General features: G+C 44.1%; 1 protein-coding gene across 3 annotated transcripts in view; it reads left to right on the top strand.

The window, feature by feature from the left end:
- Nucleotides 1-22343, top strand: part of UPB1 (beta-ureidopropionase 1) — a 43257-nt gene extending 20914 nt beyond the window's left edge. For 2 of the 3 annotated variants that reach the window (XM_030582946.1, XM_030582944.1), the window contains 6 exons: nucleotides 2109-2278; nucleotides 8287-8368; nucleotides 17256-17298; nucleotides 19539-19693; nucleotides 21596-21719; nucleotides 22042-22343. In XM_030582946.1, coding sequence (XP_030438806.1) covers nucleotides 2109-2278; nucleotides 8287-8368; nucleotides 17256-17298; nucleotides 19539-19693; nucleotides 21596-21679 — 534 coding nt within the window. In that variant the 3' untranslated portion in view covers nucleotides 21680-21719; nucleotides 22042-22343. The remainder of the gene's footprint in view (nucleotides 1-2108; nucleotides 2279-8286; nucleotides 8369-17255; nucleotides 17299-19538; nucleotides 19694-21595; nucleotides 21720-22041) is intronic. The other variant, XM_030582945.1, reaches the window with a different exon arrangement.
- The last annotated feature ends 1491 nt before the right edge of the window (nucleotides 22344-23834 follow it).

Below are 23834 nucleotides of genomic sequence, written 5' to 3'. Positions count from 1 at the left end.
CCAATCTGTTAGCCAGCCAAACAAATACTGTAGGACTCTGCCAGTCCTAACTTGGCCTTGCAAGTGAACTCTTGGTGTATTTCAGTTCCCAAACTCTCCAAAAGCATCTCCCTGCAGCATCCAGCCCCTGTCACTAGATTACCACAGAAATACCAAGTCCACTGTCTCCAAAGAGACAGAATACATACCAGCCTGCTCGCTCAGCTGAGAATGAATGCCTGACTATAACACCTTTGAAGGAAGTTTATAATAAAACAAGAGTATTTTTATTAATAAAAAACAGAGATTTAGGTGATACCAAGAAATAAAACAGAAAATGATTACAACGGAAACAAAAGTATAACACGCTTCTAAGAGATTACACATAACCTCAGTAGGCTCCAACCTTTGTCTAAAGTGGTTTTCTCACAGCTGCTTCTCAGAATCACCAACCATATAGTTGGGACCCGCTATTCATAGATGCAAAGAATTATGACCTTTGTATTCCATATTTCCAGCGCGCACACAACTCCATACACATCATCTGTACATACATCACACAATGATATTAGGTTTCAGACTAGCAGCCGTGGTGGGCAGAACACTGGGCCTTCTGCCAGTTGGCACTGAGGGGCTCTTAGGATCACACTTGAGGTGGGATTGTGTAATTCTTCCACTCTCAGACCAGGTGCTACCAATGATTATCTCCGCTGGTCTGGCCAAGGCTCGGACCATACTGTTCTGTTCCCTCTGAGAGCAATGACAGACGTAAATGCAGAACAAGGCTTTGTTTAGAACAAGGCTTTGTTTAGAACAAGGCTTTTCTCTTAAATGTTTATCTTAAAAACAATAAAACACACTATATTCATATCTGATTTCTCCTTAAGACATACCATTCCCTGGATGTGGGATGGCCTGCTTCTTTAGACTCCCTCCACAGAGTCCATCTCTTTCTGTCTCAGCCTGTCTCCACAGACAGCTGCTGACAGGTGACCTCTTCCTCCCCGCAGGAATCAAAACATTTTTAAACTGTTCATAGTCTTTTGATCTGGTATCTCCCAGCTCTGGCAAAACAAGGTTTGCAGCTTGCTGCAGACACTGAAGCTCTCAGTTTTTCAAGTGTGTGCTTGGGTATTCTTAACTAGATCTATTGTGTTGCTTTCCTGTTTGCTCTTCCCACAGCTCTGTATTAAGTTAGAGAAATACAGTCATATAGGAAACTCTAGTAACCCACCATAATTATACAGTAATTTTACCTCACTGACCAGGTCGCAGTCAAAATTATTACACATCAGTATTCATAGATTAATACAAAGTAATTCCAGGCCCTTCTGTGACATTCCCTAGGGTAAAATCTGGATTGCTGAACAGCTGTGCCCCCTTAAATCTCCAACCTAGGGTGCCTTTTACACTACCTTGCTGTGAGAGGAACCATTCCTGGTCCTGCTCTCACACAGTCTCTAGCATGCAAAATCACTTGCAGCTGAATTACATGAATACTCTGGTCAGCCACTTATATTACAGTCAGGACGACACCAGTGATTTCCCAGTCTCAGACCTTCCCCCAGAATTGTGTGTCTTGTACTGCCCAGCTCTCTCCTTCTGGTCTCTGCTTTATTGGAATACAACATAGTCAGGGACTATTGATTACATTGTTGACCCTACTCATACATACGTAAATACACAAACATTATCTCCCCACCTTTTGAGGGTTATTTATTTTGCAGGATGTTTAAACCTTTCTGGCCATGCGTCACACCTTGCTTTCAATTGCAGCAGCTGTAATTTTTGCTCTTATCATTTTGGCATGGAGGGTAGGGTGATCAGGTTATAAAGTCTGTAGAGAATGCAGTATTGCTACAGGAGCACGTGAAAAAGCGGCACAGCACTTATGTCCAGCAGTGAGTAAAGAGAAGTAGAAATGGAACTGGAATTTGATCTCTACAGCTCAAGAGAGCCATTTCTGTTGGATCTGTACATACACTGCAGGTATTTAGTGGCTGACGGGTGTTGTCTTTTCACATACTGTTGTGCCTCAGAGATCTAGTGGATTTTAAAGGATGGTACTGGGGGGTGGGTGAACTTGGAGACAATACCTGAAGACACCTGCTTTTGTTTTTTTTTCTTAGTCTACTTACTATATGGAGGGCAACACAGGGCACCCTGTGTTCCAGACTCAGTTTGGAAGGATTGCTGTGAATATCTGTTTTGGGCGCCATCACCCCCTGAACTGGCTCATGTACAGTCTAAATGGAGCAGAGATTATCTTTAACCCTTCAGCTACTACTGGAGAACTCAGGTAAAGTACAAACAACTTGTGGGCTGTCCATTGCTTGGGATGAGCTGTATTGTGGAGTGAAATACCTGCGTGTCCCATGTTTCCTGAAAGAGGAAAACTTGTTTTTCCTAAATGTTGTTTTTCCTAAATGTTTCTTTTGGACAGCAGCATTTTAAAAATGTTTTGAATTACACTTAATTTTTTTTGGGGGGGGGGGTGATATCTGTTTGGAGTGGCTCACAACTGTGAGTGCCTACAACAGAGCAGACTGTCAAAAGCAGGGCAGACACCCCAAACTGGTGGTGTGTTCTATAATTAGATTTCACCAACCGAGTAACAAATGTGAACTCCTAGACCACTATACCAGTTTTACCATGGAGTCACAGACAGTCCCCTTAAACTCTTTAGTCTATCTTTCCACCCAGACAAACTGGACTTTCTGATAAAAGGTCACTTACACCAAAATCACACCAGATTCAGGTTGCTCCCAGTCCCAAGAAAACCATCACTTACCTCAAATCAATTGGTATCCTAGATCTTACACGAAAGGCAACACGGTTGGCCAATTCTAGAGTAAACTAACTAAAGGCTTATTAGCCAAGAAAAGGAAATAAGAGTTATTGAGAGGTTAAAGCAGGTAAAATGTATGTACAGGTGAGAGACAGTTTGTAATTCCAAATGGTGGTAGTGATGTAATAAATTTCCAGTTTCCCAAAAGTCTTTTCAAGGTACCCAGATTGTCTCTAGGGATCACCACTTTGCATCTGATATCCTTCCCCGTAAGAGTCCAAACACTCCAGAGATGAGGGATCTTTCCCTGAATCCATACTTCTAGCTTCTTCTCATAGGAAACAAGCTGACAGGGTCACTACCCACGTGGGCTGTTTGGGGACGGAGAGTGAGGAATGCGTTTAGAGTCATTGCTCTCCAGTCACCACACAAAATGACCACTTGATTTGAAATTAGCACTTTGCTGTTAAAGTTCTTCATTTGCGTTCCATAAGGCTTCTTTCTCAGATTGATGGGTTATTTAGTTACTGGGGTATAACCAATATAAATATTTGCTATTACAATGGGATACAGATAAGTTAAAACAGTGTATGTAACATCCCATTACTTTTTATGATGTTTAAACACCAAATACACTCTCATACGTTTAGCAGTCACTTTGCTCTATACTGCTATACAAGTGATTGGCCTGGCTTCCAGCTATGCATTTGTAAGCATTCATTGAGGCCTGCGGCTTTGGCATGAGCTGGCACATGGTCTGCCAGTATCACAAGTGCATCTATTAGCTAAGGTCCAGTATTCCAGAATGTGTTAATGTATCATCTTGACACGCAGTATAGTACATGTACTTTTTCATTTATCCAAATGACAGTGGAGTCTGAAAGAAATCCAGTTCTGTAGGATGTACACTCCTCTACTAGTAAGCCGTGTTGCCTGACCTGTTGATTATGTATTTATTCTATTGCTTACACTCAGAGGATTAGTAGGTTCTCATCCCAAGATCAGGCCCAGTATTATTAAAATTACTATCCAGTTGAGAGCCCCGACATGCATGGTTCCAACACTCTCAATTAGGAAAACCTTTTGTATATGTAATAGTTTTATTAACACAATTAATAAAATCACAAACACTCCAACCCAGCAAGGTAGATAGAGAGAATACAGAACGTGCTTCTGAACATCCATATACTCGCACCATTCTTTGCAAAAGGATCCGAAATGTTACTCAATGTCCTTACTGTCAGATTCACTATCACCAGTGGTTACCATCCTGGCATCTCTCAAGAGTCACATCTCCCCACGGTATGTAGGCTGGGATACAACTTTGATAATGTGTTACACTGAAACCACTATGCCAAATGTATATTCAGTAGGAGTTTCATTCTCTTTTCCTTATTTGTATTTCCTCACCCTACTAATGTTGAGGTGCCCTTCTCCTATAGTTACTAATCCTTTTACCTCAAGTTTTTTAGCATATACATCAGTTAATTACTGTGGCAATCTGATGGTCAGCCATCTGTTGATGTTCATAATTTAAAATATTCCAGGCTGGTATAAATTAGCATCTTGTGGTTAGCTTGTCAGCAGTTTAGTCATTCTTGCATATTACAGCATTCTATCTTGGGATATCTTGTGATCTAGGGTTACTCTTGGTTAGGGTTAGCTGCTTGTCCTAAGGCTTTTTGAGCCTTGTACATTAATTAGTTTAACTAAGCTATTCTCTTACATGCCTTGAGGTTTGTGGGCTCATTGCAATACTATCTTAACTTAGACCTACCCCTTATCTATTGGCTACAGATGCTGTGATCCTGTTTTATGCTCTGTGGTATAAATGCTGGTATTCAAATGTGCATTTTTTTTAGGATTTTATACCATATTATCTTTTCTCTGTTCCCTTAATGTTTGTCTCTTTATAAAGATGCTCCTCTAAGTGGGAAATTCACTAAGTTTTATAGCAGGAGTCAAATTATCAAGGAGGAAGTTATATAAATTAGTTATTTTGACATAATATACATAAATAGCATTAGTGGATTCCTTGAGGCATCTTCCCTGCCCTACATCAGGTTCTTAATTAGCTCTGTTTTGATGCTAGGAGTCAAATGGGTTAAGCTAAGTAAAAGCCGAGCTCAAACATATATATTTCTGGGGCAGGAACTGTCTCTCACAGTTTGTTTATAGAGTGTCTTGCATAGTGAGGCCCCAATTTCAGTTGGTATCTAGGTGCTAATGTAGTACCAATAAGAAATAATAACATTACTCTTTTTGGCCTAAGCACTTGTTTCCGTTAGGAGAAACTGATGATGGAGTCAGGTGCAATCCTGTTTATTTACAAAGAATGTACATAAAATCCTTTTTTCCTGAATGCACTGGGAATCAAACAGCAGGAGGCAGTTATTTGCTCACAGTTCCAAGCCTCTTTCCAGCCAGCACTCTACCCAAATGTGCTCTTTTTCAGCTTTTTCTCAAAGTCACACTACAAGTGCTTCTCTGGCTGGCTGGTAGGCTTCCTTGCTACCTTTCCTGTGTGCTTCTGTTGTGTTTGTACTGCCTCTCTGCCCCCTTCCCACACCCTGTAATCAAATCAGTATCCCATTCCTGTGTTTGTGTTCATAAGACCCCCATGAAACCCCTTGGCCCGGGGTCTAGTCCTTGGGCAGTGGTTTCCATTGCTTCAGCCATCACTAAACAAAGGGGCATTTAGTTTTCCCCTCATATAGCCTGAATGGAAGGCAACTAATATAACATGCATAACAACTTCATCAAAGTGGGGTGATTGCCCAACCTCCAGCATAACAATAATATTAATATATTTAGTAATGCTAAGCCTGTTTCAGAAGCTCACTCCTTCCCTAGGTGAGGAGCTGTTCAACAGAACATTTGTAGGTAGTGTTAGAAGACTCTAATAACTTAGGCCCCAGTAATGCAAGGAACTCTACAGGGGTGCAGAGCTCCTGCCAGAACTGAGACCATAGTGCTTCCTATTTGAGGTCATAACCACTTCCTGGGCTGAATAAACTCTGCCTTTGAGTCTGTCAGCCCCAAGATATGGCTTTTATCAAGGTAACAGGAAGCCCGTTCTGTTGTTTTAAGCTATTGAAATTTTAAATGTAATATTCAAATTGAAAGTGAAGGAAGAAAATCTTACAAAAGGAATCAACCTCGCCAAACTAACTGCACCCCCTTTAGGCCCCTGCTTTCCCTTCCTCTGACTCAGCAGGGCTTGTCTGTCCAGAATAATTGCAATATATCTTCGCTTTCATTGTCTTTAAAAACAAAGAGATGGGAGGGGCCTTTCCCAGCGTAAACTGTGTAAACATAAATGTATGAGTTATTCTGGGAACAAGAGCCCTGCTGTACGGAACAGGAGAGAACAGAAAAGTTTTAAATCATGGAGAAGGGATTCATTTTTTTAAAAGTTTTGACAGCCCCATTTTCTGTGCTCTCCCGTGGCTCCTCTTCTCTTTCATGTACATTTGGAATTTTTCTGCATCAGCCAAAGGGATTGAAGCAGTGAGGCCAGTCTTTGTTGCTGGCAAACAGCTTGAACATTCTGAATACGTGAGCCGCTCAGAGTAGGGAGATTGCAGTAGCTAGAGAAGTGTGATTATGGATAAATAAATGCATAGTGAATACATAAATCATGCACCCACAACCAAGCCCAGTACAGGGATTGTGTATTTGGAGTGGTGTGGAAGGGAACTATAATTTGAATCAATAAGTGTACAGCATCCTGTCACTCAGACTGCCTAAGGCAATTCTGTTTCCCGATAAGAGCTAATAACTGCTGATTTAGGTTGTTTAATATTGGAAAATGTCCTTAGAAAAGAATTTAGTAAATACAAAGTCACGTGTAGTGGGCTTTACAAATATCACCATTAAAATAATGTTTGTGATGTTGGTCCATTTACAGCCCATTAGGAGGAGAGCAAACAGAAATTACACTGCCTTCCTGAGGCACTTCATTGCTTTTCTGGGTGCTCCAGGCTCTCCTGATTATTGGTTTTCTTCTCTTGGTTACTTTTTGAGGGTATAATTTTTATTGCAGGAAGAGGACTCTTGAGTCCCATGCAGAAAAGAGTCTCTAGGAAAATGGAAGAATGCTGTTCTGTAGTAACCTCTTGGCTATAGTCTCTTTTCCCTCAGTATTTCTCCTTCCTTCTGTGAAATTGTAATTTGCAGGAGCCTTTCAACGAAGTCCCTTTTTCTTAGAAGTGCTGGCAGGCTGGCTCAGCAGTTGGGGATGAGGGTGGGGGCGGAAGAGGGGGAATAATAAACCAAGTCCTTTCAATCAAGCCAATGAGCATCTTGTAGATGCCTGAGTCTTCTTGAGATTTACTTATGACAGTCATCCACCCACACTCTCCCCTTGGACAGCTACCTGCTGTTATGAGGGTGATTTTGTAGAGGAGTGTACACCCAGTCACTCTTGTTTCTCAGTGCTGTAGGTACTGTCAAACCATATCTTCTCAAATGATCTGATCCCTGTGTCTCAATATGCTTAATGAAAGGAAGGCTTCCTGTGTTTTCAGTGAGACAAGGGGAGTGAAGTAATATCTTTTATGGGCCCAACTGCTGTTGATGAGAGAGAGAGACGTTTTCGAGCCACACAGAGCTCTTCTTCAAAAGTTAGTCTAATAAAAGATATTACCTCACACACCTAGTCTCTCTAATACCCTGGGACTGACATGGCTAAAACTACACTGAGTTTTCAGTGTCTCCAAAATTGAATCCCAGTTTGGAAAAGGACTGAGGGGTTAAGGTGGAGGAGGAGGAATTCTTTCCATTTCTCGGTTCTTGGTTTTCTATACAGTGTAGAGACTGGTTTAACGGATAATGATTGAAATGTTACAGGGCAGCTTTTGTCAAGCTTGCTCTTTTGTTCTGTCAGCCCAACATAGGGGAATGACTTGCTGAAAATTTCTATGAAACCTGCAAGTAGAACAAGGTGAGCAGAAGGGGTGGAATTTTTTTCTAGCTTTCAGACAATCTGGTTTCCCATTGCCTGCCTCAGAAACTGCTCCTGGAGAAAGGGAGAGGGGGGCAATTAGAGCGAGAAACTTTCTACTCCGCTGCAAAATATTATTTGGATTCCTGAAAATTAATGTATAAGTCTTCCAGACTGTGTTGAAAATTTTTTCTCCCAAGAACTTTAATGGAAGGTGCATATCTAAATTCCCTGGACTGCTTGGACATCTCAAGCCAGGCATTTAAAACTCTCATCATGGTGGTCACCATTAAAAGTCAGCTTTGTCAAGTTACCAGATAAAATAGCCTCTCTCTATATGTAGAATGGAAATAATGTTGGTAACTATGCTGAAACTGGTGTAAAATGCTGACTATTAATGGTGACCACTGTTTGTGATCCAAGATCATTGACAGCAGTTGGCTGTAGTTAGCTTTGGTTTCCCTGATCGAGAGGCTCAAAATTACAGGTGTCCATAGCCCATGAAATATCCAAATGTATCTATGAGCCATGCAAATAAACAATAATCACCACCTTTTTTGTTACTATTTTGCAGCGAGTCACTGTGGCCAATTGAAGCAAGAAATGCAGCTATTGCTAACCACTGTTTTACATGTGCCATAAACCGAGTTGGAACGGTAAGTATTTGAACACTTTGCTTTGTAGCCTTAGTTTCAGAATCTATGCATTTGAGCACATTTTAGTCCTAGCTAATGAATTGTATAATGCTAACAGGATTACATGGTAGCACTAGGACACCTGGAAAACTCCTGTATTCCTCTGTATAGCATGAGACCTCCTCTCTCATGAACGTTTGCAATGTGCTTTGAAGATTGAAAGTGTTGTTATGATACCTAGTAAGCAGGGAGAGTGTGAGCCACCTGCCCTGCTGCCAGCAGCCTGCATTCTGCTGCGGCTCCTTCCTATTCTTGACTTGTTCTTTCTCTGTGGTGAAGGATTTAACTAAGGGCTTGTTTATCCTTACTGGGGGATCAGCGAGTGGCGATACATGCATCAACGTTGATTTAACGGGTCTAGTGAAGACCCACTAAATCAACCGTAGATTGCTCTCCTTTCGACTCCTGTGCTCCACCGGATCGAGAAGAGTAAGGGGAGTCAGTGAGAGAGCGTCTCCCATCGACGTCGCATAGTGTGGACCCTGCGGGAAGTAAACCTAAGCTATGTCGATTTGAGATACGCTATTCACGTAACTCAAATTGCGTAGCTTAGATTGACTTTTCCCTTTAGTGTAGACATGGCCTAAGATGAATGCTCCTCCCCTTCTCGCTAATTCTCCTAGCTCCTATGTAGAACTCAATGTCTCCTTCACTAGGATTATTGAAAATGAAATGTGTCCTTGCACTTCTGTAACGGAGCTAGTTCCTGCTAGTCAGACACCTTCTCTCCTGAACAGCTGAGATCATGGAACCAATTCTACTGTCATGTGCAGTAGATGAGGCCTGTCTTCAGACCTAGTGACACAAGGTGTATGAGGTATAATATATTGTATTGAACCAATTTCTGTTGGTGATGGTGACAAGCTTTTGAGCTATGCCAAGCTCTTCGTCAGATCTGGGAAAGGTGCTCAGAGTGATGCAGCTAAATACAAGGTGGAACTACTTAGCATAAGTTGTTAACACATATATTAAGAGACCATTTAAGGGAAGTTGTGGTGGAAACCTGTAGGGAAGTTTCAATCATTTGTCCACAGGATGAAAATAATACTGATATCAACCTCTTTGTGGGCTACCTTGAGGAATAATTTCTGGACAAATGCACCGTGAAACCAGTGTACCTAAGATACATCGATATTATATTCATCCTCTGGACAGATGACCTAACTTCCTTCTGGATTTCCACCACTACTTCAACAACCACCACCCATCCATCAGACTCTCCTTAGAACACTCTCACAGCAGCAAAAACTTCCTGGCCATGATTAGCTTCAACAGTGGAACCTTACAGACAACTGTATATAAGAAACCCCATGGATAACCGCACTTACCTTCACAGATCTAGTAACCACCCCAAGAGATCTGTTATCTACAGCCAGGCCCTCAGCTACCACAGAATATGCTCCAAGGAGAAAGTCTGGGATACACACCTTAACACACGAAAAACCACCTTTACCAGACAAGGATATTCCACCAGAGAAGTAGATCACATCATGGAATGAGCCACCCCAAAATCCCAAGAGACCCTACTTCACTACCGGGGGGGGGGCCCTCCAATCACACCCCCAAAGTTGTCACCTACCATGGCATACTGGAACCAGTGTGGGGTATCTTTAAACAGTTACAACCCATACTCGATGGGGAGCACCTCCTAAAGAAGTGTATCCAACCCTCCTCTTCTGGCCTTCAAACAACCCAATAATGTCTCCAGGTTTATTGTCAGAAGCAAGCTCCCCAGAGACCATTACCCACTGTGATAAACTCAGGACAGACAGCTGCAAGGGAGGGATCGGAATCCGTACCAGAAGGTTAAAAGGCCTTCCTCCTTATCAACTGAGAGGCAACCACAGGTCAATCAGGTTCAGCTGTGAAAGGTTACCAAGGTAGCAAATTAGAATCAGCTGAGGGGGGAGCTACCTGAGGTTAATTGGCACCAGCTGATTCCAACTTGGGGCTGCCTGAGACCTTTTTAAACCCTTCCCTGTGGAAGGAAGGGGGGAGAGCAGAGAGAGAAGAAGCCCTGCTGCCAGGAGTGTAGGAGCAGCAAAACAGCGAGACCCTCCAGGAGGAGAGGCAGTACTTTCTCCCACAAGCGGGTAAGAATTCGCTAACCAGGACTGGTGGAGATACAGGGAGCAAACTTCCCCTGTGTCCCAAGGGGGACTGCATTACCTGAGCCTGTCTTACCAGGGCTAAAAGCAGCAGAGACTGAGGAGACTGAGAAGGTGCCTTGCCACACGTGGTGTCAGGAGTGGGATGTGAGTGAGACTTCGTGGCAAGTCATCTCGGGGCGGGGTAAAGCACCCCCAACCAAAAAACAACAACAACAACAAACAAACAAACAAACAAACCCAAAATGGAGGATGTAGTGAAGGCATTGGTGCAGGCCGCTGTGGCCCAACAAGAAGCTACCAGGGTGCAGATAGCTGCCCAACAGGAGGCAGTGCGAGTTCAGCAGGAGACAAATCAACCACTGATGAGCCAGGCGGCTCAGGATCGAGCCACCCTGCATGAGGTTGTGAACCAGTTAAAGGCCCTGACCACCCTAGCGCACGGCCCCCCTGGGACTCGGCCCCTGCAGGCAAGTCACTACTTACAGACGATGATGATGGATGATGACGTGGAGGCATACCTCTTTGCGTTTGAGAGAACGGCCCCCGGGAGGCCTGGCCCCAAGACCAGTGGGCCAGTATTCTGGCTCCTTTTCTGTGTGGGGAGGTACAGAAAGCATATTTTGATATGACAACAGAAGCAGCTTCAGATTACTCCCAGCTAAAGGCGGAGATCCTGGCAAGGTCTGGCGTGACGACAGCTGTAAGGGCACAACGGTTCCATGAGTGGAAATACCGGGTCAACAAAGCCCCGAGGTCTCAGCTGTTTGACCTGATCCATCTAGCCAGGAAGTGGTTGTGCCCCGAGACCCACCGGCCGGAGGAAATCGTGGAAAACATGGTGCTGGACAGGTACATGAGAGGGCTACCGCTGGACATACGAGGATGAGTCAGTCAAAATGATCCCTCCTCCTAGGATGAGCTAGTTGCCCTTGTAAAGAGACATCTAGCAGCGCAGGAACTTTCTCAGACCACCGGGGAAGGGAGGCGCCAGAATAGGAGGCAAGTTTATGTACCAAAGGCTCAAGTTGCTGTAGCTCTGGGCCAAACTGTGGAGGGGAGGAAGGAGGCCGAAGAGCAGCCAGGGTACTCGGAGGGACTTGGGGACTGGGAGAGAAAGACTCGGGTGGTAAGGCCTCACAGCCTGAAAACTAGGGGGCTGCCCCGAACAGGATACCGATGTTATGCACGTGGAGAGATAGGGCATATAGCTGCCCAGTGCCCAAACTAGAGGAGCCCATGCAATGTGACCTGGGAAATCTGGAAGAGCCATGTGACCTGATAAATCTAGTAGGGGTAGCGATGGTCCCTCATAGATATACTAGGTCAGTTAAAATGAATGGCATAAAGACCACCATGTTAGTAGACTCAGGAAGTGCAGTCACGCTGGTCTTGGGAAAGCCGGTCAGGTATGATCAACTATCCCGGGCCAAGCGCACAGGGATATCCTGTGTCCATGGGGATGTCAATTACTACCCGACCATCCCAGTAAAAATGGAGGTCCTGGGAAACTCCACTAAGGTGATGGTAGGGGTGGTCCCGAAACTCCTCTACCCAGTCCTCATACGACGAGACTTCCCAGGGTTTGGCAGTCTACTTCCTGGAGGGGAGTCAGAAGGTGGTAACGACCCAGAAAGCAATGGGATGGCCTCGATAGTGACCCCCCGGCCTTCCATGAATTTGCCCAGGATTTATTCTCGCCCCCTGGGAAGCCCAGGAAGACTCAGAAAGAAAGGAGGGCAGATAAGAGGAGAGGAACGAGAATCCTGACCCAGAACCAGAAGGCTATACTCATAGGGGAAAGAGTTGGTCAGACTGACAAGGAAACTAGGCAGGAGGTTGGGGGGCCAGCAACTCGGCCCAGTTCCCCAGGGACCTCCCTCGAGGGGGAGAGGGAAGTAGAACCCCCTGAGTTTGGGCAAATTGGACCTTCACTAGAGAATTTTGGGCAGGATCAGGCCAATGATCCAGTATATAATAATAATCGTAAAGAAGTAGTTGAGGTGAATGGGGTCCCTGTGGAAGGAAGAGCCAAGGGCCCGGGGCCATATTATATGATCAAGAAGGATCTGCTATACAGGGCAGTCCGTATCCAAGAGCAGGTCGTGGAACAGCTCCTAGTACCACAGAAACATCAGAGGGGAGTGATGGAGCTAGTCCACAGCCATTTGTTCGGGGGCCATGTGGGAATAGATAAAACCCTGGATCGAATTCTGCAGAGGTTTTTTTGGCCTGGAATATATGCGGCAGTCCGACGATATTGTGCCTCCTGTCCGGAATGCCAATTACATGGGCCCCGACCACGCCTAAGGGCACCTTTGGTACCTATGCCGATTAATGAAGTCCCCTCTGAGCAAATAGCTATGGACCTAGTAAGGCTGCTAGAAAAATCATCCCGAGGCCATCAGCACATACTGGTGGTGATAGATTATGCCACTGGTACCCCAAGGCCGTTCCCCTACGGAACACTACGTCCAAGATCATAGCTAAAGAATTAATCCAAATTTTTGCTAGAGTGGGAATACCCAAAGAGATCCTGACAGATCAAGGGACTCCCTTTATGTCTAAATTAATGAAGGACCTATGTGCAATGCTCCACATACGGACCCTAAGTACATCAGTCTATCATCTGCAGACAGACGGCCTCGTCGAGCGTTTTAATAGAACATTGAAGAACATAATACGAAAGGTGGTAAGCCGGGATGGGAAGAACTGGGACACCCTGCTACCGTACCTAATGTTTGCAATAAGGGAGGTACCACAGGCTTCAACTGGGTTCTCCCCATTCGAACTGTTATATGGTCGCCATCCTCGTGGCATACTGGACATTGCCAAGGAAAGCTGGGAAGAACAGCCGAACCCAAGGAAAAACCTCATCGAGCATCAAGCAGATGAAAGACAGGATAGCCCAAGTCACCCCCATAGTGTGGGAACACGTGGAAAGGGCACAAGGGGCCCAACAAACATACTACAATTGCCAAGCGACGATCTGAAAATTCCAGGTGGGAGATCGGGTAATGGTGCTTGTACCCACAGCGGAGAGCAAGCTCCTGGCCAGATGGCAGGGGCCATATGAGATAATAGAAGCCATTGGAGAAGTCGATTACAAGGTCCGACAGCCTGGATGCCGGAAGCTGGAGCAAATCTATCATGTAAACCTGTTGAAACCTTGGCAAGACAGAGAAGCTCATGTGGTCACTCTAGGGTCACCTCCTCCCAAGAGCAACCCACCTGGCCAAGTGATAATATCCCCAGAATTGACCCCTGACCAACGATCTGAGGTGATCAACATGATCAAGCACAACCGGGACTTGTTCTCGGAAAAGCCAGGCAGGACTACTGAGGTTCACCATCACATCCTCACAAAGCCTGGAGTGAAGGTGAATGTCAAACCATACCGGGTCCCAGAGGCGAAAAGAGAAGAGATCAAAACAGAAGTCAGGAAAATGTTGAAGTTAGGAGTCATTGAAGAGTCGCATAGCCAATGGTCAAGCTCAGTGGTCCTTGTACCTAAACCGGATGGCAGTATGAGATTTTGCAATGACTTCCGGAAACTGAATGAGGTGTCCCAATTTGATGCGTACCCCATACCCCGGGTAGATGAGTTAATTGACCGACTGGGGAAAGCATGATTTTTGTCCACCCTTGACCTGACTAAGGGTTATTGGAAAATTCCCTTGGCCAAGGCCAACAAAGAGAAGACGGCCTTCTCAACACCAGAGGGACTGTATCAATACACTGTCCTCCCTTTTGGTTTACATGGGGCTCCTGCAACCTTCCAACTGCTTATGGACAAACTGTTGCTTCCACATGGCAAGTATGCAGCCGTCTATCTTGATGACGTCATTATACATAGTCCAGATTGGGAGACGCACTTGGGAAAGGTGGAAGCAGTCCTCGACACCTTGAGGAAGGCGGGGCTGACTGCAAATCCCTCCAAATGTACAATTGGGCTAGCAGAAGCCAAGTATATAGTGGGGAGAGGCGTGGTGAAGCCCCAACTCAACAAGTTAGAGGCAATTCAGAATTGGCCCTGACCAGTCCGGAAGAAACAAGTTTCAGAGCATTCCTGGGGCTGGTTGGGTACTACAGGCGGTTCATCCCCCACTTTGCCACCAGGGCATGCCCGCTAACAGACCTAACGAAAGCCCGTGGTCTGGACATAGGAAGATGGTCTAGCGCGGCTGAGGAGGCTTTTGCAGATCTGCAGACCGCCCTCTGCACCGACCCAATGCTGGTACTCCAGACTGGGAGAAAGAGTTTATCTTGCAAACGGATGCTTCTGAGGTTGGATTGGGAGCAGTTCTTTCCCAAATGGTTGGAGCAGAAGAACACCCAGTCCTGTTCCTCAGTAGGAAACTCCTGCCCAGGGAACGTAAATATGCCGTAGTAGAGAAGGAATGCCTGGCCGTGAAGTGGGCCGTAGAAAGCCTTCGCTACTACCTACTCAGACGGAGGTTTACCCTTGTCACGGACCATGCCTCTCTGAAGTGGATGCACCAAAACAAAGAGAAAAATGCGAGAGTGACAAGGTGGTTCCTGTCGCTACAGCCCTTCCACTTCAGAGTACAACATAGGTCTGGAATCAAGCATGGCAACGCGGATGACCTTTCAAGGGTACATTGTTTGCCGACCCAAGTAGCCCAACCCTGTAGTGTTGAGCAGGGCAGGGGGATGTGTGATAAACTCAGGATGGATAGCTGCAAGGGAGGAGTAGGAATCAGTACCAGAAGGTTAAAAGGCCCTCCTCCTTATCAACTGAGAGGCAACCACAGGTCAATCAGGTTCAGCTGTGAAAGGTTACCAAGGTAGCAAATTAGAATCAGCTGAGGGAGGAGCTACCTGAGGTTAATTGGCACCAGCTGATTCCAACTTGGGGCTGCCTGAGACCTTTTTAAACCCTTCCCTGTGGAAGGAAGGGGGGAGAGCAGAGAGAGAAGAAGCCCTGCTGCCACGAGTGCAGGAGCAGCAAAACAGCGAGACCTTCCAGGAGGAGAGGCAGTACTTTCTCCCACAAGCGGGTAAGAATTCGCTAACCAGGACTGGTGGAGATACAGGGAGCAAACTTCCCCTGTGTCCCAAGGGGGACTGCATTACCTGAGCCTGTCTTACCAGGGCTAAAAGCAGCAGAGACTGAGAAGGTGCCTTGCCACACCACCGAGACCCAGCCATAAAAACAGATGCAAAACTTGCCGATGTATTGCTACCGCTACAATGGTCAATATCTCCCACAACACACGTTTCAAAATGTATGGGTCCTGCATATGCCTATCACAACATGTGATGTACCTCCTCCAGTGCACTAAATGCTCCAGTAACAACTATGTGGCTGAAGCCAGTTAGTCATTATGCTCTTGAATGAACTCACAGAAAAATGATAAAAGACAAAAATAACATATCATCCATGGGCAAATACTTTTCACAAAACGATCACTCCATCCATATCTGACCTATCAGTCCTCGTCCTCAGAGGAAACTAGCACAATTCCTTCAAAAGATGAGCCTAGGAGTTTAAATTCGTAATTTTGCTGGACATTAAAAATCATGGTTTTAATGAAGACAGTGGATTTATGGTTTATTACAGTAATCTGCAACCCATTAACCCCCTTTTTTGTCCTGTGACTGGAGGAGTGTTAATGGGCCAATTCAACGTGAATGGTTCCTTAAAACATGTGTTAGTTACTAAACAATCTTGTATTTAGCTGCGACATCTGAGTACCTTTCCAGGACCTGAAGAAGCGCTCTGTGTAGCTCAAAAGCTTGTCTCTTTCACCAACAGAAGTTGGTCCAATTAAATATTATACCTCACCAAAGTTATTTCTCTATTATCCTGGGACCAGCATGACAACATCAACACTGCAACATTCAGAGCTAATGCACATGCAGATTCTTTGTTGGGCACCTTAGTGTGTATATTTTTGTAAGGTGCTCTCCATGAATCTGGCTTTGTGTCCACCTGGTTAGACCATATGTTCTTCCTTTCTATTATTTGCAAAGACTACCTCATTTAAATCTCTCTTCTCCCATCCCCATACCAGAGCTGTCCTCTCCTTGGATCGTTAACTTGTTGTGGTGCAAGGGCTTGTGTGTCCCAATGACCCTCAGAACTATGTCGTCTGGAGTCTTGTACTCCTGGTAGGGTCACCCTTGCAAACAGTTCTGAGGTGAGATTCCAGATGAAGCACGGTCCAGACTTCTCAAAACCCCAATGGTGGAACAGGTGTATTTGAGGACTTGTCAGTTCTCTGCGGCTGTGAGAGCGGATGAGGGCTGCAGCAGGACGGAGACCTCCAGTTGTCTCAGACTCCCCTGCCACCAGGTCCAGGGCTCCTTCCTGTCAAATTTCATGAGGTTGCTGCCTGCGCACCAGCTCCCCCACATTAAAAGATTTCACGCATGGGCCTCTGCCATGACCAGAGTTGTGACACCCTAGTATTACTACTCATATTCCCCAAAGTGCTGTGAATACAAGGCTGTCACCCAAGCAAATGCCTGTCTTCCAGGCTAGTCCATCCTAAAATTCTAGCAAGACAATCACTACCTTGAATCTAGAAACGAGGTGACACTGAAGATTCCCTTCTACAGGCAGTGTTGACGGTAAGCCAGACAAATCTTAACAGATATATGCCAAGTATTAATTAATGTTAGTTTATTAAATGTATTGCAGCAAGATTCTCTTGCATGAAATGAGATTATAGTGCCATCTACAGCCTCATTTCAAACTGGCCTTTGTTTCACAGGAATACTACGTGAATGCATTTACATCTGGAGATGGTGGGAAAGGTACGTTCAGCAAATACCTTCATGGGTTGCTAATAGTTGATTTTGAATCATGAAGAGTTATCTTTCCGGCTATCTGCCTGAAGTTTCCATGACAATGGTAGTATCTAAGAGCAGCTTTACTTCCCAGAAATGACACAGTCTTAGAACCTACAGGCAACTAGTAGGAAAGATAGCCAAAGTACAATGGCATATGGTCATTGGAGGTGCTTATATTAGGGCTGCTATATCCTTCCTAAGGACTCCAGTCTGTCTGATACCTGGAAGCTTGCAAGGCAAAACCCCATAAATTTGCCCTATGATGTCAGTGTGGTTTATGATGATGCATTAACCTTCATGTTCTGACTTGAAATCCATAAAAGCCAGGACTTCTCTTACCAAGTACTGTTGCTACATACACAAGTTAATGTGAAAAATGATTAGCTTCATATAGTCCATATCCAGACACACAGGTGATCTTATTGAGTCTCATGTGTTTTTGTGAATGGTTTACATAAAGTTATAGATTCTGGCATGCCAAGCCACATGATGCTGAAGATGGGGTGCAGAGCTAAGACATACAGGAGACACTGTCACTGGACTTCTCCATTTTACTGCTTTATAAAACGTTGCCTCCTTATAACAATTGTCTGAGTCTGATGAGGTTATAGCAGACTCCCAGAACCTTCCCTTAGGCTGTCAGATTACTCCTGTTGTAATGCCTATTCTGTAAATAGACATGTGCAATTCCCAACAGATATGTCTTCACTGCAGAGTTAAGATGAGTGATCAGCACCTGGATTAATCTAGCCCCAGCAGGGGGAGTGCAATACCTGTGTGACTGTATCCTCACTGATGCTGCATTCACTATTTTGCTATGACTTTTGAGGGTATATCCCATCGTTCTTTGTGCTGCAGTAAGCTGAGACATCCTATGATTCTTTCCCAGTGAATCGTGGTAGAACTTGTCTGTCTTGGGCACATGGAAGAAATTGTGGGAAGCCATTGGAGGTGTGTCAGTGCATGAGTGATTTAGCCTGCATCTTTCCTGCAAAGTGGACAAGTTGCCAGCCCAAGTGGAAGCAGCACAGGAGCTCTCGCCTATACAGCCAGCCAGCCTGAGTGTAAAGCACCACCAGACCCAGGGGAGAGGCTTTTGTGTGAATGGAAGTGGGGTGAGGGGCAACACCTGAGTAAGAGCCCAAATTAACTGCAGTGAAGACATACCTTAGAGGGGTTTCACAGGAGCAAACCAAAATATACTTGGCCAGTTTTATTCTGTTCTTTAATTTATATCATTATAAATGGTGAGAACATGACAGGCAAAAGCAAACACTAATTATAATTCAGAAATAAGAAAAGAATAACCTAATGCATTGTCGTGTTCACTACAGGCTTGAACAAAAGGATAAGTTATAAAAATCAAATAAACTTGTGCTGTATCAGATTCCGATTATCTATTCAGAAATCCAAAAGAAGTCTGAGATTCTGAACTGCTTTCTCTTGGGGTAGATGTAACCCACCAATATTCATTTGTAACCTCAGTATTTGTCCTATGGGAACCACCATCTTCTCTGTTTATTTTCTGGCCTCAGTCCGAGTCTCAGCCAACTCATTTGCTACAGATCCTTGTATTGGCCTGCAATTGGAGCTCAGTATTAGCAGCTGCTACATGAAGGTAGCTGGTGGTTGCCATCACTCACTTTGATTGCCCCCACTGAGCAGTGCAGAACTTTCGAGGTGTCTGATGCTCTTGATCTTGTGGCCAATCATTTGATCCTGTTGAAGATATTTGCATTTTTTATAAGATTTTTCTTCCTCCTATCTCAATGTTTTATACTTTGGTCCTGTACTGAAGAGCTAATGCTGTGAACTCTGTCAGTTGCTTTGAAACACATTGCGATGTCACAGTTAGCATTTACTTGATTGTAGATGGGAGAAGGAAACAAAGCCCTTATTTAAATGCAAATAGTTTTAATAATTAGCAAGCACAGTAGTCCATTATGAAAAGCCTATGAAAGTTGCATGGATTCCTGTTTGTCTATGTGAAAGCTCTCCTCTGTGGGAAAGGTAACTAATGGTTAGAGCTACAGTTTTCCTGTGGCTTCACTGTGGCTTGGGTTAAATGAGAGCACAGCTGGGTGAAAAAATAGAGGAAGTTATCCTGAGTTTCTCACAGGAAACAACATGTGAGGTTGCATACTTATTTGCCCATGGCATTTTATGTTGATTATTATTATTTATTATATTTTTTATTTATTAAGCCCACCATGACTTGGGATATTTTTATGGCTCGAGTTATGTGGCTGCGCCGGATGGCAGTCGGACACCTGGACTGTCTCGCACACAGGATGGGCTTTTGGTGGCTGAAGTGGATCTAAACCTTTGCAGGCAAGTCAGTGACAAATGGAATTTTAAGGTAAGTCCTTATTCCCTAAAGAAACCTGGCCAGTTCTCTAAGAAGATTTTGCTAACTTTTATATGACATTGAATGGGCCTTACACATTAGTTTTTGTGGAATTTAAGCTATTGCTAAAAAATGAAACCTTCTGGTCCTTATGATTCTGAAGATCACACTCAGAAGGTTAAGTGGTGGATTGCTCACTTCCTGAGCCTGTAGACAGCCTGCAGCCAGACATGAAAACCGCCTCCATTCACCTCTGAAGCCTCTTGCTCCGTTTCACTTTGGAAGTGAATTAAGCTAAATGGCATTTAGGCCACTTTAATTCTGAATCAGAGCATCCACACAGGGGTTTACTGTGGTTTAACTAATCTAATACACTTTTAGTTAATTTAGATGAACTTTCCTGAGGGTATGTCTATACTGCAGTTAAAAACTCGCAGGTGGCCCATGCCAGCTCACTTGGGCTTATGGGGCTCAGGCTAAGGATCTGTTTAATTGCGGTGGAGATATGTTCGATCTCAGGCTGCAGCCCAAGCTCGGGGACCCTCCCACCTCACAGAGTCCTAGAGCCCGGGCTCTAGCCTGAGCCTGAATGTCAACACAGCAATTTTTCAGCCCTGGAGCTCAAGCCCTGTGAGTCCAAGTCAGCTGACCAGGGCCAGCCACGGCTTTTTCACTGTGTAGACATACCCACATGTAGTCAAGCACTTTGTTTTAGTCCTCAGAACTGCTATTGGTCTGGAATTTAAATCAACCTTTCCTCCGGAATCCAATATGCACTTTGACTCCTGGCAACAAGTAGGATAAACCCTCTAGCTAGTGACCTTTACAATCTGTCGTCATCCTCCTCCTGCTTGAGTTCTTCAGTGATGCTGTATTCCAGTGTCTAAACTCAGACATAGTAACAAAGAATTTTAGGTCTTTATCTGTACAAAAATACATCCAGCTTCCTTGCATTTTGCTCTTGCATATGCCTGTGCCATATGGTCTTATGTATTCTGTGACACACTGGACCTAACATCTGTGGAAAGTATCAAGTCACATTTAGAAAGCTTTCTTCACAAGTATAATGGCTATAAACTTAGTGTGAAAAGTGACTGTAGAAAGAGCAGCATGGAATTCATGTTTTATATGGATATTTTTTTCATACACACATAACAATATAATAATAATGTTCTTTCTGACGATCATCCCTGAAAATTCTGCCTGGGATCTGAAAGTCAAGATGGGTTCTTCCCTTACTGTGCATCATCACCAGGTGATCATGCTACCATAATGGGAGCTGTATAAGTTCCTACATAGATACAGGTTCTGCAGACCAAATGCAACAGTGACACCTGTGCAAATCCATTGAGCAGTGGGCTTTTCAGGTATTACTGAGAGCATCGTGTGAAGACTTCTTACTTGTGTAGTTCCACTGCCTTCATTGGATGTACATTGGTGTAACTGAAATTAAGTATATAATTCTGTCAGTGCACAGCAAAGAGAATCTAGCTCTCACACTGACCTGTGTTAGTCCTGCAAAGCTAACACAGGTTAAAAAAAAAAGCAGTAAGAATTCAGCAAATGTGACGCTGAACACACACACAGGGAGTACATGTGCTGAGCAAGACGGTGCCAATTTTACAGTCACTTTGAAGCACAGAACTCCATTTGTAATTTGTTTTTAAATGAGAGTTTAGCTTTTGCAAGAGACTGCTTATGCCAGGGCATTGGTAATTTTTGAAGACTGGTGGAATTAAGACCTTATCATTCTAGGTAGTTAATGTTTCTTTTTAAAAAAAGTGATGTAAATCAGTATTTTCTGTTGAAATTCCTTCAACTGTTCATCCGTAATCCTCCGTGGCAGTGGGGAGGAGAAGGAGCAGCTAATGGGAAGTTACTGAAATAGACTACAGCTCTGCTTTTCTTTTCCAGATGACTGGTAGATACGAGATGTATGCAGAGGAACTCATGAAGGCTGTCCAGCTTAACTTTGCACCCAATATTATTAAAGAGTAGCTGTGGCGGTGTCCTCTGGTAGGAGAGCTCTCACACCAAGGTGATAGCATCCCTTTTACAAAACAAAAGTGATGTATGTATGTTAGTCTGCAAAAGTCTCCATCTTCTATTATCTTACAGTTGGTACTGCAACTGAAACTTGGCAGTGAGTCAAAACTTACTGTACATTTTTATAAAGCTCTTACGGCGAAGTGATGAGCAAATGATAGAGGGCTGGGTGAGGAACTCACCTGGTCAGATTTAGCGTAAATTCTGAAATGTGCATTATACTGTATGAGTGTTGGTGAAAAGATATAGCATAAACAAAACCAATCTGGCCCTGAGGAAATGCTAATGCACTTTCCCTATATGCTTTGTTTCAGTGGGATAAAAATGTCAACACTTAAAGGCTTTGTCTGAGACCTTCTGACACATGTAGTCTCCTTTTCTTTGGATGCTGAATCAGTCATATGGTTCAGAAGAGTATCAGGAATACAAGCATTGACTCTTGGTACTTCCCAAAAGGAAGTGCTAGATAAGGAACTGACTGTATTTCCCCTCACTTCACGATAACTTTACATTGTCACAAGTAGCTGAATGCCTGTGCTGTCACACAGGTGTAATTTGTTAAGTCATGTTTATGAAAAAGCCAAAAATTGCTCTAAATAAAAACTGCCATCAGCTATTCTTGTAGCTGTTTTCATTGCTTCACATTGACACAGACATTCTAAGCTTCAGAGTAGTGTGTGCTGGTTGCGTCTATTTGTGGGTGGGTGGTGTCGTGCTGGGTGGCTGCAGTGAGGGACTATGTGTGTGGAGGTTATGATGTGCTGGGAGATTTATGTTGATTTTTGTGGCTGTGGCAGTTGGGCCAGGTAATCCAGCATCTGTGCAGTTTCCCTAGTACAACCAAGGAAATTACTGCATGCAGATTAGCTGTAGAGTAAGGTTGGTTGGTAGTCGTTACCTCTGATCTCACAATGGTCTAGAACTCTTGGCATAGCCTAGAGATGCATGCCTTACTATAGCTGTACACCACACAGGTATAATACATAAGGTCAAAATGGCTGAGAACTTAAAAATTGGATGGTAGTAGGCAATGAAGCCCAGTGATGATGGAACCTGGCGATATTCTAAACAAACAGCTTTCAAGCAATGCTTGGACCTGTTTTCATTGCTTCACACTGACTCAGCAGACATTTTAGACGTCAGAGTGCCATTCCTAGAATCTTACTATATGGATGCTGCCACACTACATATTTCAGCTTGTGGACATTGTACCTCTTAGGTTATTTATCTTGCTGGGGAGGTAATGCCCTTAGCATTGCTGTTGCGCCATCCGCCTTAGAGCCGGAGTGCCCAACATATGGCCCGTAATCCTACACAGCTCACCAGAGCATTCATAAGGCCCGCAGCAGGGCTCAGGTTGTCAGCCCGGGTGTCAAGACTCCTGCTGTCAGCTGAAATCTTATTAAAATATGTAGAATCTGTTTGTCCCACACTAGGTTGTGCTTAGGTTTATTTGGCCTTCTAGTATAATAAGGTTGGGCACCACTGCCTTAAGGGCATTGGTGTATCTAAACTGGTAGTTAAAAAAATGAATTGCATGTCCCATGTACTAGTTTTACAGGGGAAAATACAGAAGGAAAAGGTCTGGCCAAAAACGGAGTGGCTGAAATTAAGTTCTTATGTTGGTTCAAATAAGGATTTAGGAGCCTAATTTTTGGCAACCATTTTTAAAAGTCTTGGCTTCTGTCTTGTGAAAAAAGATTTAAAATGAAATGTGTATGGTTTGGCTTGACTTAGTGAAGATGAAAGGGATCTGGGGGATATTGAAAAACCTTTGAAGGATAAATAATTGTTTAAAGTGAGCCAAAGGTCTAAAAGTATATAGGATGGAATAAAAAAAGGAAAAGATTTGTTTGTAGAATTCCCAATAAAAAAATTTAATGGTAGAATTTTCTTAAGAGAATTGGTGGAAGTTCCCTTGTTTGGGACACTTATGACAAGTGATCAGTAAACAGTGGGAGAAAGTAATCCTACAACGGCAGGGGGTAGCACTGGGTACTTTGTAGACCTTTTCCATGCTAAAACCAAACTTGTCTGTAATGCCAGAGTAACGCCATTGAAATCAAAGGCATTATTCTGTTTTATACTAATAAATTTTAGTTCAGAA

Source organism: Gopherus evgoodei, chromosome 13 (genome assembly GCF_007399415.2).
Source record: "Gopherus evgoodei ecotype Sinaloan lineage chromosome 13, rGopEvg1_v1.p, whole genome shotgun sequence".
Classification (NCBI taxonomy): domain Eukaryota; kingdom Metazoa; phylum Chordata; order Testudines; family Testudinidae; genus Gopherus; species Gopherus evgoodei.
Note: the sequence above shows the minus strand (reverse complement) of the source record. Positions and strands in the feature narration are given on the sequence as shown.